At 38.8% G+C, this 18809-nt stretch overlaps 1 protein-coding gene across 1 annotated transcript in view; it reads left to right on the forward strand.

Annotated features, from left to right (window-relative positions):
- LOC139723923 (ubiquitin carboxyl-terminal hydrolase 40-like) overlaps positions 1–16009 on the forward strand; it is a 39606-nt gene extending 23597 nt beyond the window's left edge. The window contains exons 18-29 of the mRNA XM_071635126.1: positions 2083–2224; positions 2393–2510; positions 3032–3198; positions 6402–6503; positions 7403–7583; positions 9744–10002; positions 11818–11880; positions 12316–12532; positions 14070–14103; positions 14152–14240; positions 15254–15354; positions 15843–16009. Of these exons, the coding sequence (XP_071491227.1) occupies positions 2083–2224; positions 2393–2510; positions 3032–3198; positions 6402–6503; positions 7403–7583; positions 9744–10002; positions 11818–11880; positions 12316–12532; positions 14070–14103; positions 14152–14240; positions 15254–15354; positions 15843–15948 (1579 nt within the window). The 3' untranslated portion in view covers positions 15949–16009. The remainder of the gene's footprint in view (positions 1–2082; positions 2225–2392; positions 2511–3031; positions 3199–6401; positions 6504–7402; positions 7584–9743; positions 10003–11817; positions 11881–12315; positions 12533–14069; positions 14104–14151; positions 14241–15253; positions 15355–15842) is intronic.
- The last annotated feature ends 2800 nt before the right edge of the window (positions 16010–18809 follow it).

Genomic DNA, 18809 nt, shown 5'->3' on the forward strand with positions numbered 1-18809 from the left:
TACGTACGTACGTCCGTCCCGTTTTGTTTTTGTCGATATCTCAAGAATCGTGTGGTGGTTTTACATCAAACTTAGTATGAGGGTATATCCTGGGGGGATAATACTTTGTTTGGATTTTAGGGTCACGGGGTCAAAGGTCAAAGGTCACAGGTTATTTTGTGACAAAAAAGGTTGAAAATTCATGTTTTTCTCCATATCTCGCAAACGGTTCAAGGTATCTTCATGGAACTTAGTATATATGCTTGTTCCAATCGGCAGTGATTATCTAGGGAAGTTGGGGGTCATGGTTCAAAGGTCAGGGGGTCAAAGGTCAAGGTCAACTGTTCAAAATATCACTACTTTCCTTATATTTATGCAATGCCTGAAGGTTTGTTTGTTTGTTTTTTTACTTGATGTATACATGTATTACCCAATATATATTTTGTGGGAAGTTTCTTGCCAAAAGGTCAAAGGTCAAGTGAAAGTACTGAATTGCACTTTTTCCTCCATATCTCAAAAGTAACTCAAGGTATCATCATGAAACTTACATATTTATGCATGTTCAACCTAACAGTGATTCTCTTTGGAACTGTGAGGTCAAAGGTCAAAGGCCAGGTTTAGATAATGCTATTTTCCCATTTGATGCTGAAATTATACTTTTTCTCATTACCTTGAAAATTACTCAATGCATAAACTTATAAAAGGGTCAAAAGTCAAGTAAAAATCATCAGTTCCCCAAATACATGCACTCTGACATTTTAATCATTCATCCAATTGAACCTTGTTCTAGGAAAGTGAACATTCAGCACATTTGTGTCAAACCTGTCATTTTAATATTTTGCCAATTGTGTGAAACTGTCATCACACATTGTCAAGACATTGTACTACAGACCTATTAGGAGAACCATGCATTATGGCGGAGGCATATCAGTCGCCGTAGCGATATATCTAGTTTTTTCTGAATGGGTCGTGAAAACACTGTGGATGCTGAGGACAGGCTTAATTTGCTGCAGCATGCTTTTCTCATAGACACCTGCCCGAGTATACTTGGAACTTGTTTTGAATGGGCTAAGATGATACACCTATGAGTGCCTAGGGTACTTGTTATCAGACAAGATTGAGAAGTGATGATCTGACTAGTTCTTAAAAATGCTCCCAACCTGATGTTAAATGCATTCTCCCTCTGAGACATTGACAAGGTGAATTTTGTGTCAATCCATCAGAATCATTCAAAGGCCTTGAAGAGACCACAGCACTGTGGCAGAAAAAGATAGAGAGGTAGAAAGTTGCAGAGAAACAGTACTGAAATTTGTACATAATGATAAGCATGTTTTTGTGTTTGCACCTTCAGTTCAAGCTGTGAAACCCAATATTAAGGGTCATTCTCAGATAGTTTTATATACAGATGATCTCGTGGCCTGGTAAGGTGAGCATACTTATGCTTTGTTGTTTAGCAAACCCTGTCACTGCTACAGTAGGCATAATCATCCTGCAATCCAACTACTACTAAATAGGGATTACATCATCCTAAAATCTCAGTTGTCTTTTACAATCAGTGGTCACTGTTTTGAACCGTAGTACTATTACACATGAGTGATGTCCAAAATTGTCATATAAAGAAGTTGTTAGGAAATACCGTCTTTATAAAGTGTGCCTAGCAAAGGAACGGTATACTTGTAGTTGAGATGGGCATTTAGGTTTTAATTTTGTGGGAAAAATTAGAAACCATTCATATGAAAGTTTGTAGAGCATACAATTTTAACAGGAATTAAAAGTTTATTTGATGAAAATCAGATTTAAGGGCAACTACCTGAGTTATCCAAAAACAAAGAATTCCTTAGTGCGACCCACCTTTTATTAGGACTGCTTTGCATTACTTTGCTTTTGGATATCTCAGCCTTTTCAAAAACTGATTTTCATTTCAATGTATAAATCCTCTTAGAACTGTGTGCTCTTTAACATTTCATAAACTTGGTTCGTGATTATTTCACAAAAAGTTCAAACCAGAATCCCTATCTCCAACAAAAACTATATCATAGGGATAATATCTGATATGAAGTATGAATTAAGATCCTCACATTTTTCTGTATTCTATGACAATAGGAAGTTGGGAGAGGAGTCTCTGGCATGCCAGGAGGCAGACAAGCAGGCAGGCAGCCTTCGTTTGACCGCCGAAAACAGATGTGTAGATCCCAACAATGAGGGCGACTGGCCGACCACTGTCATCGACTTCAGCAAAGCAAAGGTGAGGTCTCAAGGAGCCAGAATTGATGCAGAGCTGCCACAAAGAGTTTAGAGATCAAAGAATGCGCGTGTTGTTTTGTGTGCGGTATATTTACCAAGCTCCGTCTTAAACCCAAATCTCACGTAAACTGCCAATTTTTGTCACAGTTTTGTCAACATACTTTTGCAGACGATTGCTGAGCTGAAACAGGCCATCATCATCAAGTTCCATCTCTATGGCAACCACAGGCCCAAAGATGGGTGCCGACTCCGCATCAGTGACAATGCTCTTGGCCTCCTGCCTCCTTGTAAGTTTAGATGAAAATAATATAATTTGTCATGAAGAATACTGCAACCCCTATTAGTGCAGAGTCAAAAGTAATGGATCACTCCGTAATTATAATTAGTATATAGTTTTTGTCATTTAATTGTACATTGTACACTTTGTACAGTGTACAAATACAGTAGTAGAAAGTTTATTTAATACTTACAATGTTGGTGAAATCACACAATGAACACTGCCACGTCACTTTGCTCTTTTAATCTGCTGCTTTCTCAATCCAGTTCATCTGTTTTGTACATTGTTCATAAGCACAGTGCTAACTTACTACTTTTGTTTGATAACCTTTCTGAGCGTGTGTAAGAGGCATGTATTTTGAGAATGGGAACAAGAGTATCTCTTGTTTGTGTGTTGCTGTGTTTTTCTCAATATCGTAATTTTTGAAATAATTACTAAGAAACTTTGATTCTGTTTTACAGATATCAAACCATTTGTTACTTGGTATACAAATGTTTGCATCATGCTGCACTCTGTGATTTCCTTTTACAGTACATGAAAACCAAAGCTTGGAAGATGCTGGTATCAAGCGAGGTAACATCATCGTCATAGAAACAGGCCTGCCCCCGGAATCCAATGAACTGACTCTAAAATTCAATGTGCTTGGGGACCCACAGTCTTGGGACGTCATGCTGGATAAGAATACAACTGGAAATGAGGTACAGTGGGACTACAATATGCTAAGTTTTCATTTGTCAGGCTGATAAACTTTGATAATGTCTCATTCATTACGATATCGTAAACACGTTGCTGAAAAGTATGATCATTATGGGAAAAAAGAAATCCCTGTAGCTGCCAATATATATTCAGACCCTTTCATTTGACAGGACAGTATCTATAACCCTTCTATTCTCAGGTCAGTGTAGTCCCTGTCATTTTGCAGGACAATTTGTATAACCCGTCTCTTCTCAGCTCATTTTGCAGGACAATTTCTATAACCCTTTTATTCTCAGCACAGTGTAGACCACTTCATTTGGTAGGACAATTTCTATAACCCTATAATTCCTAGCTCAGTGTAGACCATTTCATTTGGCAGGACGGTTTGTATAACCCTTTTATTCTCTACTCAGTGCAGACCCTTTCATTTGGCAGGAAAGTTTCTATAACCCTTTTATTCCCAGCTCAGTGCAGATTCTTTCATTTGGCATGACAGTTTCTATAACCCTTTTATTCTCAGCTTGGTTTAGTCCCTTCCATTTTGCAGGACAATTTGTATAACCCTATTATTCCCGAGTTAGTGCAGATTCTTTCATTTGGCAGGACAGTTTGTATAACCCTTTTATTCTCGACTCAGTGCAGACACTTTCATTTTGCAGGACAGTTTCTATAACCCTTTCATTCTCAGCTGAGTGTTGTCCCTCTTACTGTGCAGGACAGTTTCTATAACCCTTTTATTCTCAGCTCAGTGCAGAACCTTTCATTTGCCAAGACAGTTTCTATAACCCTTTTATTCTCAGCTTAGTGCAGACCCTTTCATTTGGCAGGACAATTTCTATAACCCTTTAATGCACAGCCTACTGCAGATCCTTTTATTTGGCAGGACAATTTCTATAATCCTTTTATTCTCGACTCAATGCAGAACCTTTCATTTGCCAAGACAGTTTCTATAACCCTTTTATTCTCAGCTTAGTGCAGACCCTTTCATTTGGTAGTACAGTTTCTATAACCCTTTTATTCCCAGCTCGGTGAAGTCCTTTCATTTGGCAAGACAGTTTCTATAACCCTTTTATTCCCAGCTTAGTGTAGTCCTTTCATTTGGCAGGACAATTTCTATAACCCTTTAATGCACAGCCTACTGCAGACCCTTTTATTTGGCAGGACAATTTCTATAATCCTTTTATTCTTGACTCAGTGCAGACCCTTTCATTTTGCTGGAAAGTTTCTATAACGCTTTTATTCCCAGCTCAGTGCAGACCCTTTTATTTGGCAGGACAACTTCTATATCCCTTTTATTCCCAGCCTAGTGCAGACCCTTTAATTTTTTAGGACATTTTATATAACCCTTTTATTCCCAGCTCAGTGTTGTCCCTTTCATTTGGCAGGACAGGTTCTATAAACCTTTTATGCCCAGCCTAGTGCAGACCCTTTCATTTGGTAGGACAGTTTGTATAACCCAATCATTCTCAGCTAAGTGTTGTCCCTTTCACTATGCAAGACAGTTTCTGTAAACCTTTTATTCTCAGCTCAGTGCAGACCCTTTCATTTGGTAGTACAGTTTCTATAACCCTTTTATTCCCAGCTCAGTGAAGTCCTTTCATATGCAGGACAATTTATAAAATCCTTTCATTCCCAGCTCAGTGTGGAACCTTTCCTTTGGCTAGACAGTTTCCATAAATCTTTTATTCTCTGCTCAGTGCAGACCTATTCATTTGGCAGGACGGTTTCTGTAACCCTTTTATTCCCAGCCTAGTGTAGACCTTTTTATTTGGCAGGACATTTTCTATAACCCTTTTACTCCCAGCTCACAGTATTTCCTTTCATTGGGCAGGACAGTTTCTATAACCCTTTTATTATAAGCTCAGTGCAGACCCTTTCATATGGCAGGACAGTTTCTATAACCCTTTTATTCCCAGCTCGGTGAAGTCCTTTCATTTGGTAGGACAGTTTCTACAACCCTTTTATTCTCAGCTTAATTCATACCTTTCATACCTAGCATACAGGAAGTGTATAAGTGGGTTTAGGAATCAGCGTGTGGTCAGTTGGTCGAGCGGTCGGCTGGTCCGTTGCAAATCTTGCATCTCAAACTCCTTCTTCAGTTTTGTCACACAAACCGTTGCCATGGTAACCACAATTTTACCAAAACCTTGCAGATCAAATAACTTTTCCATCATTCAAGCAATTAAAGTCAAATTTAGTATGTATCATGATCTTCAAGTGTAGTTTTGCAAGACACCAATGTGTTAGTTTAAGGAAAATGTGTTGCCATGGTAACCACTGGTTTTTGTATTGAAATAAACCATTCAAGCTATGAGGGTCAAATTTAATGTGTGTATGATGGCCTTTAAGTATAGTTATGCAAAATGTCCCTTGTGTTTGTATCTGACAATGCATTGCCATGGTAACCACACTTTTTACCCAAACCTTGTGGAACTCAGTGTCAACTCTGTAATTGCTCAGTAAACTAAAATTATTCTGTTTCCAATTCGACAAGTGCACATACTTGGTATTAACGTCATTGCCCTCATGACATCACATACTATAAAGCAACACGAGGGGCGGGGGTATTAATCACCTTCAGTGATTATTCTAGTTGTACCAGCCGAGGCATTACTATGGTAACAGTAAATTTTCTTGAAAATTTTGTGGAGTGGAGTCACCGTGATCGTGGAGTGACAAAATTGTGAACTTCCACAATTTTTAAGCAATTGAACTCATGTTTGGTGCAATGGTGGTTTTGCTGTCAAAATCATTTTTTTTTTTAAGGTTATTTTGAAGCAGATATACAGCTGTATTGCAGAAAACCTGTTTTATGGCAGCCATTTTGAAAAAAAAAATATGGCGGCCGTATAGGTATTGGGGCAAAAGGAAACATTGTTTTCCTAATTTCTTATACAATAAGCTTTCCAAAAATATATAATTTTGATACTCTCCAAATAAGTCTGGTAAAATTACATAGGTACCTTGGTAACTAATATACCCATGGGCAATTATCCCAGACCCCTCCCCTTTCCCTAATGCTAATCATTAATCCTGACCCCAAAACTCACCCTAAACCCTAGCCCTGATGTAGCTGAGGGAGGGGGGTGGGGGGGGGGGAGGGTTTGTAAAATACTGTAGGTTACTATTGTGTGCAGTAGTTAATTATGCATTTTCGTGAATATGCAACCACTCTGTAACACTCCTCTTTCTTCACGTTTGGCAGTGCCTTCAGAGAATGCTGCATATTGCTGGTATCAAAGACTCTGCGTATCACCTAAGGAAGACCAACTGGTGTGGGGAGGCTACTGGTGTCATATCTGACATGGTATGTCAACACGAGTTATAAGAAATGGAACAGAATTTATGTGACAGCGCATCAAAACCAACAAAAAGTATCTTGACCTTGATTTCCGTAAGGACTCAAAGTAGGTGTAAGGTTCACCTAGTCAGTATTGTTTATGTGTCTAAATTGTCTGAAAGAGCAATTCCTCGTACTAGTTTTGGGGTCATAAAACAAATTATGAAAGTTAAATTGCCTTTTTGTGCTGTTTTTCTCTAGAATACTTTTTTTTTGCTTGAGTAGTGTGATTAGTTTTATCTGTGAAGTCCCTTTTCATTTCTTAACCCTAACTAGGCCGGGCTATTTAGGTAGATGATTGAGCCAGGGGGGGCCTCCCAGGCCCCCCTCCAGATCTCGGTCATCGACTGCGCGATTGCGACGAAAATTGGCACACACATTGCCTATGATGTAATCTTAAGTACCATGAAGTTAATTTTTTCAAAAATGTATCATTTACGCTAAATTATGCTAATTTATGCATATGTAATGATGCATGAAATCAGACAATTTGGTATAAATCACTAATTAAAGCTCCAAACAGGCACATTTTTTGTGTAAATATTCTTTTTAGTGTCCTTAGCAAATGTAAGAGAAAAAAAAAATTGAATGAAATTGAATGAAATGTCGCGGCCACAGCTTTTTGCGATAGCGATACATCGCGCGAGACGTCAAGGGGGTCCTCGGAGGCCCCCCGGCCTAGTTAGGGTTAAGGAAAAAAAAAACTCTTTATGCACTCTTCACCTTCAACTTTTAGTACTTTTTCAGAGGGTGATGCTATTGCATTGATAGTTGGTAAAGTTATTGATAGAATGGACTTGATTAGTGTGTAAAATTGGCTGATCTTTAGTTCATACATGTACAATGACCCCTCATTCCCTTCTCAGGACCAAACCCTGTCTGAGCTCAATCTTCAAGATGGAGATCACGTCATGCTAGAAGCGGGGCGCCTCCCTCCCAAGGGGTTCCTCCTCCTCTCCGTCTGGCTCCACCCACCTCCGGAGAAGAGCGAGGCGGCCACTTCTCAAATGGGCGGGGCCATGTCATGGATCACTGAGCAGTTCACAAGTGAGTCCTTCGCATCCACAAAATCTCAGTTATTAGTCAGTAGTCTGTCCAGAATCAGGAACATGATGCAGAGACCTTCAACAGAACAACGACTCTAGTTATGACAAGAGAGTGACACACTGTAGCTCTACCAGCTCTAACCTTGCCCTTCACTTCATTCGTCTATAGGGCGGTGGTGACGATGGCCTTCTTTTTAGGTTCGAGAAGTAGACTGATCTCGTTCCGTTAGAAATAGAGTAACAAAATTCACTGTAATAACCAAATCTCTGAATTTTCCAACAGAGTCAGAGTATTGTAGGCCTATTATAGTCTTATTATCAAATGACACAGGCCTAGGCCTGACATGCTTCAACCACTTGACAGTCTGGTAAGACTGACAGCTCCACCTAATAGTAGGCACGTCACTCGCGCGCACCCAAAAATCAGCCGTTTCAAAATGATCGTGCGTGTTCGGCCATTTTCATGTGAAGTGAGTGATGATACTGGGGTGAGAAATCATGATTGTTTTGTCAAATTTTTGAATGATGAGAAATAAAAACATACATATTTAAGAAAAAAATATCTGTTTCTTGCGTGTCTGTGTTGATGTGTGTCCGTTTTTGATGACAAATACGAAAAAAAGAGGCTTAAAGCGCGGCTTACCGACACGGTCAGGGAAGCTCGAACGGCGATATCTCGGTGGCAACCTCCGCGCCACGCAATTTCGTAACCTGTTTGTGTGTGCTTTCTGCATCGTTTCCGGGTGCCACACGTAATATATCTGGAAATGAGGTTGCCAATCACCAAGCTGTATACCTTGGCATCGGGTACCGAGTCCCGAAATTTTCGAAGATAGCGACTCGCGCCGGCAAGCGACGGGAAGGCAAGAAGATGTGCTTTTTTACCCGAATTTGCTCGAATATCTAAATTTCGATATCAGATTATTAATTTTGAAGTATTTTCCTTTCATTTGATATATGATTCATTTTTCAATTATTTTCATGGCATTTGGGACAGCTTATTGTTTTCCGCCTTCCACTCTTTTTTGCAGAACTGCCTACGCTACGCTACGGCCGCGAACCACGAGTCAGGGTTTGACCTTGTGCAGCGCTATGCCTATCTTTTACACATGTTAGCTGGACTTAGTTTATTTTTCAACAAATTTGACTGGCCCGTCAGTGATTTCATGACCAAATTGAGGTATTTCCATGCTTTATTACAAGAAAATTACAAAATTCTGAATGCTCATTTTTTCTTTTCTTTGTGGTATGTCCAGCTTTCTAGCAACTTGACGGTGTTTGGGCAATTATGAATTTATGATTTTTTTTTAAATACTGGGTCAAAATGTGCCAAAAATGCAATTTTCCCAAAATGGCTGAATTTAGGGTCTTTTTTCGAGTCTTATTTTTCGCATAACTCGAGAACGAAAAAACGAATTTCAATTTTTTTTTCTGTTTTGTGTTTCTTTTATGCCCCTCCTTCCTCTGCAAACGGTTTTAAGTTAAAATAAAAAAGTTTTAAAAATGGTGTGATATGCCTACTAATAGTTACCACAAACTGTGATCTAACAAATAGGCCTAACTGCTTTGCATGGTACATGACCGGTGCCATGTTTTCAAAAGTGGGGGAGGGTGTGGGGGGGGGGGGGGTGGGGCGTGGGATGCTTCTTAGTTTCATGAGCTAACAAGCAAAGGGCCTTCAGCACAACTTCTGGTGCCACTAATTCTGGGTTCCTTCAGCTGACAAGCAACAGCAACAACAACAAAATGGTCTTCAGCACAAAAACAAAGGCCTTACTGTACCCAAAGGTTTATTCTATTTTTTCCAGTGCCACTTCTGGGATTAAAAAAAAAAAGTGGATGGGAGGGCCAAAGTGGTGACACCCTATGTATTCCTATTGACGGGAAGGGTGCAAAATAAAAGTGGGGAGGCCCAAGTCCCCCCCCCCCCCCCCCCCCCCCCCCCCCCCCGCCAGCCCTGCTGTACACTGCCACCCACTTTAGTGTCTGTATGGATAGAGGGTACTGACTGTCAAACCGTACATGAAAGATATCCACTGTCATCAACCTTGAAATGTTGTGTTTAAACTCTTTGTAAATATGGCTTGCAGCGTAATCTAGAAGTGTCAGTGAAATGGGACCAATGCAGAATCGGTATTTTCTGTCTTTCCATGGCAACCAGAAATCCTGTACAGTCTTACCAGCAGTGCAGACGCAAATTCCCAAGATAAACAGGAGCGCCCACTCATCGATGCTCAGAGTGCCTTGCTTGGGCAGATCGAAATATCCCAAGATGCATCTGTCGACGACCTCAAGAACCAGGTCCTCACTCTGCCGACGATGAAGGATGCCTCTGTGCCGACGAACGACTTTCTCCGCCTCCGTCTCTTGGAGGAAGGCAGGATGGGAAGGGTGCTACGAGACAGTAGGCAGAGTTTGAGGTGGGTCCGTGTGCCCTATTTCTTTCTCAATGGGTTTCATTTGAGCTTTAAAGGGATGGTGCAGTATTGTTGGAGATGAGAATGGGGCTTTTAACTTTTTGCGAGATACCAAGAAAACACTTACAGAGCATACTTAGTACAGAGCATACCATATTAGGATGAATTCAAAGTTTATTTGATGAAGATTGGGTTTGGAATGACTGAAACATCCAAAAACAAAGAAAAACAAAGTGATCGTAATAAAAGGTGGGTCCCACACTTTATTAGAATCGCGCTGTTTTGAAAATTTCAGCCATTTCAAGACCATTTTTCATCAAATAAACGTTGAATTCCTCATGGAATTACATGCTCTTTCATATTTTATAAGAGTTTTCTCATATCACCAAAAAAATTTTAAAAACCTGAAATATTGTATATGATCCCTTTAAGTATGGGGCTGTAGGATTGCTCATTCTAGCTTTAACCCATTGAGGACGAGTCTAGAGTATACTCGGGCAAGTGTCTGTGGGAAATGTGTGTTGTGGCAAATTCAAACCATCCTCTACGGGTTAATATGTAGTGTGTTTGGTGATGCTGCCCCCTATATTCTGACCTCCATGGGCTGCCGAGTCACATTAATTGTGTGTTCTACTGGGCATATTTCTGTGCAGGATTTCGTTAAAAGTTCCTATCAAGGTGTACCATTAAAAAAGGTAGCAGCCTGTTGTGGTTCTTGTTTTATGGCAGCACTTGTATTTTCCTGACCCTCGACTCAAGACTATGTAATAATCCCTGTGATGTGCCATCTTTTTGATAAAATGTTGTATATGTACATTGAATTCAGGTTATCCTGAGGGAGACATTTGCCCTGCTTGGCAATGGAAATTTCTATTTTCTGGTAGATACCATAATAAGGTTCATGTTGTGTCAGACTTACAAGAAAGCAAATTATCAGTATGCAAGAAAGCAAATTGTTATCATCAATGGTAGATTCAGATTTGTTTGATATCTTATCATTCTTTATAAAGATTCATTCCAAAACAATCGATGAAAATCAGTAAACTTCATTGAGATTGATGAATAGCTATACTGCTGAGGCTCAGCCCAGATACCTTTCTAAATATGTGACCCGCTCCAACAAAAGGATCTGACAGTCGAGAGAGGTCAATTTTCTGAAAATAACATGATACTATTCCCTTACTCTTCAGCTTTTATTTCATATATAAAATGACTCTTAAAAGTTATCAGTTGCAGAGATACTGCTAATTTAATGAGACCTTGTTCAGTGGTCTAGGAAATCAGCATTTCAAGAAAACTGCCTTCAAAGTTTTCTTTTTGACACAATCGTGATTGAGGGGAGGTAAGACACTTTTCACCACTTGACAGTAGAAGGTTCGCTCATAGAAACCTCCGTGATGTTCATTCAAGCTTAGCACCAGTGGTCTACACATGACCAATCAGTAACCAGGATGCCAAGCACTGACCAATAAGATCACTCCCTCGTTGCTAGGGGCAGAGTCTATCTGCGGCACTAAATCCAAATCTTCATACACGTTACTGTTCCGTTGAAAGTCAAAAAATCATAGCCCAGAAAAGCTCTAATATCTTCCCTTTCCTTTGATAATTTATAACATAGCTTCAAAATTTTGGCAGATGATACACAAAACATTTGACTACAACATTATACCAACAACAGAAAATTCAAATTTTCTCGGCTCAGCCGTCTGCGACTTTTGGATCCTTTTGTTATGGCTTGTCACATATGAAGACTATAGCAAAGCAAAGTTTGCTCATACATGTAATTCTTTCACACCATCTGATGTTTTCTTTGTGTAGGGTTGCCAAAGTGATGTCATCGGAGATAGCGGTGCAGATTCTTGCCGAGGAAGAACAATTAAGGTATGTTCTATATTGTAACATGTCTCATGCACTATGTCATGCAAGACCTTGGCACAAATTTATCACTGGTGATATACATGTTTAGGTCGGGCACAAGTTTCTTTCAGAATGTGTTTAAGTTTCATGCACAGTTCTTGGACAATCAGTGCTGGCATAGGCCAAGGCACAAAGTTGTGGTGATATACATGCAATTGTGGGTAGGGCACAAGTTTCTTTCAGAATGTGTTTAAGTTTCATGCACAGTTCTCAGACAATCATTGCTGGCATAGGCCAAGGCACAAATTCATGGTGATATTACATACAATTTTAGGTCACAAATTTCTTTCAGAATATATTCAAATTTCATGCAGAGTTCTCTGACGATCAGTGCTAGTGCTAATCTAAAAGCTTCTTTTGTTTTAATTTTTCTGGCCGGTTCTCCATATCTATATGAAGGCCAGCTCAACTCGTCCTGACGGTCAAGCAACGGATTTCGCAGGACCGCCAGTATATGCCCCCTGAGGAGCTCATTTGGGATGCTGAGAAGTCTGCTGCCCCCAGCGGTCTGCGACAGGCCATTGCTGATCACATGCTCTTGCCAGTGGAGAGGATTGTCGTGGCCAAACATCTCCACAAAAAGTATGAATGGCTTCTCATTCCAGAAGACCGGCAGGTAACAGACAATTATTGCAGTCGCTCATGTTTAGTGTATTTTTTTTTCTTTCAAAGTGTTGGTTTCATTGCTCAAAGACCCACAATTCAACAAATCTATACATGGAGCTGTTGATTTAATATTTACTGCATGATATGAAACTATGATAATCGTTTGGATAACCCCATTATGTGTCTTGACTTGCAGTTAGATAGAACTTTTATGAAGGATCATACAGGTGAACTTGGATGCAGTATTGCAGGAAGAAAGCACAAGAGTGTGTGGCTTGATTGCCAAGGTGCAAAGATGTATTAAGAGATGTGAAGGTGTTAATTAATGAGTATGTAGTCCCACCCATTGAAGTTTATGTGTAAGTGTTTATTTTTTTAATTTTCTTACTTGGGGGGAAATCAGGAGCATTTGATGACAATTCAGTCCCTGAAATTTCTGGAGTGTGTACATGTACATATGTTTTTAGAATATATAAGCTGTGTACAGTGTAATCAACATCAGTGTTGGTTGTACAACAGGTTTGTTTGCACAATGCCTACTCGTCCTCTCATGGTGACTGATTCTGCTGCAATACCACGGTGGCAATAAGCTCAGAGACAATATGTGACCCGCCACAACAAAAGCATCCTAAAACAATTGTATTAAAGTAGGGCACAAGTTTCTTTCAGAATGTATTTAGATTTCATGCACAGTTCTTGGACATTCAGTGCTGGCATAGGCCAAGGCACAAATATATGGTGATATTACATACACCCTGTACAATTGCAGGTAAGGCACAAATTTCTTTCAGAATATGTGACCCGCTTCAACAAAAGGATCCTAAAGTCACTGACGGCTGAACTGAGAAAATCAAGTTTGAAGTCAGATCATCAAAATTGGTCAGAACGATAGGATTTCTGTTTTTGGCATAATTTTATACTCTATGTATCGTCTATCATCTGCTGAAATTTCAAAGCTGTAAATGATCAAGGGAAAGGCAAGAAATTAGCGGTTTTTCTGGGACATGATTTTATGACTTTCAACGGAACAGAAATGTGTCCGAAAATTTAAATTTAGCACCGCAGCTAGACTCTGCCCCTAGCAACGAGGGAGTGATCTTATTGGTCAGTTTGTGGCATCCTGGTTACTGATTGGTCGTGTATAGACCTGTGGCGCTGAGCTTGAATGAACATTGCAGAGTTTGCTAGGAGTATGCCTTCTATTGTCAAGAGTTAGAAACTGTCTTGCCTCCCTTTGATCATAGTAGTGTCAGAAGGAAAACTTTTAATGCGGTTTTCTCGAAATGCTGATTTCCTAAAACACTTGACATGCTCTAATAAAATCATCAATATCCCTGCAACCGAGTGCTTTAATGAGTCGTGTTATAAATGAACTTAAAGTGGAAGAGTAAGGAAATAACGTCGTGTTTTTTTTCAGAAAATTGTCCTCCCCTAATTATTAGATCTTTTTTTTGTAGCGGGTCACATATCCTCTGAATTCTCTGTAGGCTTGTGTGAGGTACACTGTACGTGGGTGTGCTTCCTTATACTGCTTGTTCCCCTTCAAGGTGACACAGGCAGGTCGCGGCAGGGGAAGAGGAGGTGGAGGAGGAGGAGGAGGTGGAGGAGGAGGAGCGGGTAGAGGAAGAGGCAAGAAAGGTGGCGGCCAAAATGCCAAACCCATCAATCTAAAGCAAGCCCCATACAATGTGAGGGACGGGGACGTGTTTGGGGTGCTGGTGAGTCATCTGTCGTCTTATTATACAAAATATTGGTCAGTTGAGGCTTTTGCAAGTATAGCTGTTACATGTGGAAAGCAAGTCTGTTTGACAAATCAGTATTTTTGCAACAATTGAGAGGGTAAAGCTGTACAAGGTTACCATGCACTTTTACAGCTGAACAAATTGCTAGTAACATCTATTCTACAATTCTTGCAATGGCAAATGGTGTTCACTTTTCAAATACTAAATGAAAGGGATGGTATAGTATTAGTTGAGGTGAGAATCCAGGTTTTAACTTTTGCGAGATACTTAGAAACCATGTTATGAAAATGTTAAAGAGCATATAATTGTATACGAATTCAAACTTGGTTTTCGAAGTGGCTGAGATATCCAAAAACAAAGTAAAACAAAATAATCCAAGTAAAAGGTGGGTCTACCCTTTTATTAAGGGTGCTTTGTTTTTGGATATCTCAGCCATAACAAAACCAATTTCATCAAATAAAGTTTGAATTCCTTTTGGAATTATATTCCTTTTTATATTACATAGCAGGTTTCTCATTATCTCAAGAAAACATCATAAAAAAACATGTTGGAAACCTGAAACCCCATCTCAACCAAAACTGTATTATCCCTTTAAGGTCTTGAGCCCTTACATTACTGATAGGTCTCATGATGTGATGCAACAGATTATATGTTCTTAGTTTCATGAAAGGTCGTTTCTGACTGGAGGTACTTTACTGCCAGACGGGGAGCTTTATGCGAATAATATTTAGTTTATTGTGATTTGATTGCTAAATGCATGTGTTCAAGTTGAAATGTGATGGTATTTGGGTGTGTTGATGAGGCCTTGAATTACAAAGGGTTGTAGCAATCCTATATAATAGCCCATCAAATTTGATTCATGCCGGAAACATAGCTCAAAATACGTACATGCAGATGTGCATGCCTCTGACAATGAACTTTAATTGATTGTATAATGTTTCATGACAAATGTCGTAAAGGGTTTTTATTCACCTCTGTATGGCATGAAGGACTTGGAACATGATCCACTGAGAAAGGACAATTTCACCACACAAGAAGACGATGAGGGCAAACAAATGATGGAGCAGCTGGAAGAGGAGAAAAGAACGAGGTATAAAAGTATTAAAACACAAACTCATTATTCAACCACAGCCTCTGTCTTATCTGGAAGTAGATGAACAGAAAATTACTGTTTTAATGGAACGATATCTTCAAGGCGCATATTAGGAAAAAAAAAAAAGAGGAAGAAAAGATGAGATATCAGTGTGAGAACACATCCTTAGTGAAATATTTGTACAGAATAGAAAGCTTGTGGAAAGTTCATTGTACTTTATGAAAGTGACACAAATGTAGATCAAGGATGAAGCCATGGCTACCAAAAACCTTGTAATTGCCATCAAAACTGCCTGAAAGCTCTTGTTAAAAATGGCTGTCAAAGATATATATATATTTATATCAAAAGATATAAAAATATAGTAAAAATATATAAAAGGTATTATACAGCTATACAAATATTCATACTTTGGATTGCATGTTTATTGGTTTCAGTATTCATTATTACCATCATCAACATTTTTTTTTAATTTTACTTTTGTTCAGGAGAAGGGATAGGAGAAATGCAGTATCAATGGGTGAGGCTAACTCCAAGGAGCGTCGCAAGAGGCAAGAGGTGGGCCTGTCGATACGAGTTGGCAACTTTAGGTGACGAAATCCCATCTTCTGATGAACATGCAAACAGCAATGCAGCCTCACTGTAGTGATATGCCTCAGAGAATCAGATTTCTACATTAACCCAGCTCTGGATGCCCTGTACTGGTATACCGACAGCATAGGGTTGTACCGTCTCGTCTAATGTAGAGCAAGATACCATATGAACATAAAGAAGAAATGATTTGTTCGTCGGAAAGCCTTTACATTGATCATGCAACCTTGGAGAACTTTAGTCCTCCCCTTAAAAAACAAAAATTTTCTTGTATGCACGAACATGATAGATACAAGCTGTATGTATAATAATACAGCATGTATATGTAACTGCACACATTTGCTTTCTTTCTTTAAAGTAACATTCATTTAGTTGTATCTCATCTCATTAGTAGAACAATTTCCACGCACTCATTTTCTTACTGACTAACATGTACAGATATGCTGGTAGACATTAAAGGGTACTCCAAGTTTGGGAGTTATATGTGAGCTACAATCAGAGGCAATAGGGAGTTACTCATAGTTGAAAGAAACTGAATGTGCCAAATTTTGTGAGATTTGGAAAAAAAACCCCGAACATTACACAGTTGATTCAGTTATACAGGTATTGCATGCAGATATCAAATTTTAGGGAGAGTTACCAGGTTGTTAGGTGAAATGTCAGACTTTACCCAGCAAGTCAAGCAAGTAAATTATGGTTAATGTAGAGGAACTGCAAACTGATTGTGAGTCATCAAAAGTGGGTTACAGTGTAAGCAAAATGAAGCTCGGTACCATCACTGTAATTGGAATTATATGTTCTTGTTACAATCTTTTCATTTTTTGAGTGCATATGGGCATTATCACTATGTGTTATGCGCTATATAAGCACTGTCAATTATTATTATTATTATGAATAAAGACAGACTACCTTCTTTTTTTTTTGAAATCCTTATGAATGTATTTAGACTGGAAAACAGTCATTAAAATCAACAAATGGTATACATCAGTTGAAATAGGTTATGCTGCAATCAGTGTAATAAGGTTACGATATCATTCTTTTGAATTGCAATGTTGGCATACATGCAAGGTGAATGTGTCTCCAGGTAGAAGGTTATCTGATATGAAAGTAGTGTAATTCGAGAAACAAGTGAATGGAGAATTTAGCAAAATGCAAATAACCTCATTCATGTTGCAGTCATAAAATCACATGAGTGCAGTGAAATGGGTTGTTTTTTCAACGTGATGCTTGTGCAAAGTGGCTCATCACGATTTTACTTCAAATTTCAGTAATGGGTGACATTTTCCCGTATAATTCTGCCAGGGCATCATGTGCATATATGCTGTTCAAGAAATATTATATTCTTCATGATGTTATTCTTGGTGTTTTGTTTGCCGAGCATTGCACTTTGATCTTTCGATTTCCCCTGCTATTGACACAAATGTCTTCAATATGAACTGTCCATAAACATAGACTACGTAACCATGTTTGAATCTAATTGTATCACACTTGCCGTCATGTTAGAATTGTTGCATTTCTACACAGATTTTTCGTAAGGACTAATATTCAAATTCTATTCAGAGGGATGTACTAGTAACCAAATACTGATGTTATGTGCATGAGCACAGACAAAATGAAGCCCTGTTTATTCTATTTGCAAAAACCTGACTTAAGCGATGCCAATGACATTGTATGCTTGTCTTCAGAGGATTAGAGAAAAGGGTGAAAAAAGTAACTTGAACTCTTGAGAATAGTCCGGCACACTAAAGGAAATGACCATCATCACATGCCAACTTTTGTGAATGTTGATCTTGTATGTAAAATAGAGACACTTATTAATAGAAAGACACAGGAACTTGCAAAGTGACATTTGTTTTTTTTTTCCCTAATATTTATTTGTCTGTTCTTCAAAATGAACATTGCCTTGAGGTATATGTTTCTGGCACATGAATAGAGTAAAACTATGTAGACTCCCTCCCTACCAAATTCAGTTAAAGAAATGCTTAGGAGATCTGTACATGTATATAGATTATGCTAGTACAGTCTTAGTGGGAATGCAAAAACAGCTCTTACCAACTTGGGTGTGGAAGTCCGCAATGCATTCATGTACACTGTATGTCATGCTTTAGTAACTGTCAATGCGAATGTTTGATGAAAGCTGGGAAGCCTCTTCGTCATAAACCCATTGAAAACTAGTCCTGAGTATTCTCAGGCTGGGATAAATGGGAAATGCATGATATGTGTGTAGGAAAATCAGTCTGTCTTAACGGGTCAATGCAATAACCTGTATAAACCTTACCAGTCTTTCCAAACAAAGTCATATGTAAAAGACATGATAAAAACAGGTCACTGCATTATGTTATTTAAAGTAAGATGTCATTAATTATTAAGTTGGAAATTTTATTTGCATTACAACCATTTAATACAATGAACACACATTTCACTCTCTTTCTGAATTCTTAAGATCAAACATTTAAGAAATTGAATACTCTTATAGAGTGGAATGAAAAAAAAAGTATACAGGTAATGCATTAAAAAATGTATGTATGATGAAAAATATTTCAAACTTTCTTGGACTTTATCTATCTTAAAGAAAGTTTGTTTAGGCACACATATTAATTTCTATTTTCTCTTCTATTGTGTGCTGCATCTTCATATCTGGCCTTTGTCATCCATAAGGAGAACAATCATAGTATGTCTTATGTGGAATACTTCACTATTCTATATATAGCTCTGTTAAGTTCTGCTCTGCTCTGAACTAGTACTCGACTCACAAAGAACATTTCTCTTGGATTATGTCACCCATGCAAAGTTGACTATCTGCCAATTATTTATTTGTGGTAAGCTTGTAGAGTAATAGCTTTCCTGCTCGTCGTAAGAACTGG

Source organism: Diadema antillarum, unplaced genomic scaffold, assembly GCF_040938485.1.
Source record: "Diadema antillarum isolate AM-2024a unplaced genomic scaffold, OU_Dant_1.0 scf00000202, whole genome shotgun sequence".
Classification (NCBI taxonomy): domain Eukaryota; kingdom Metazoa; phylum Echinodermata; class Echinoidea; order Diadematoida; family Diadematidae; genus Diadema; species Diadema antillarum.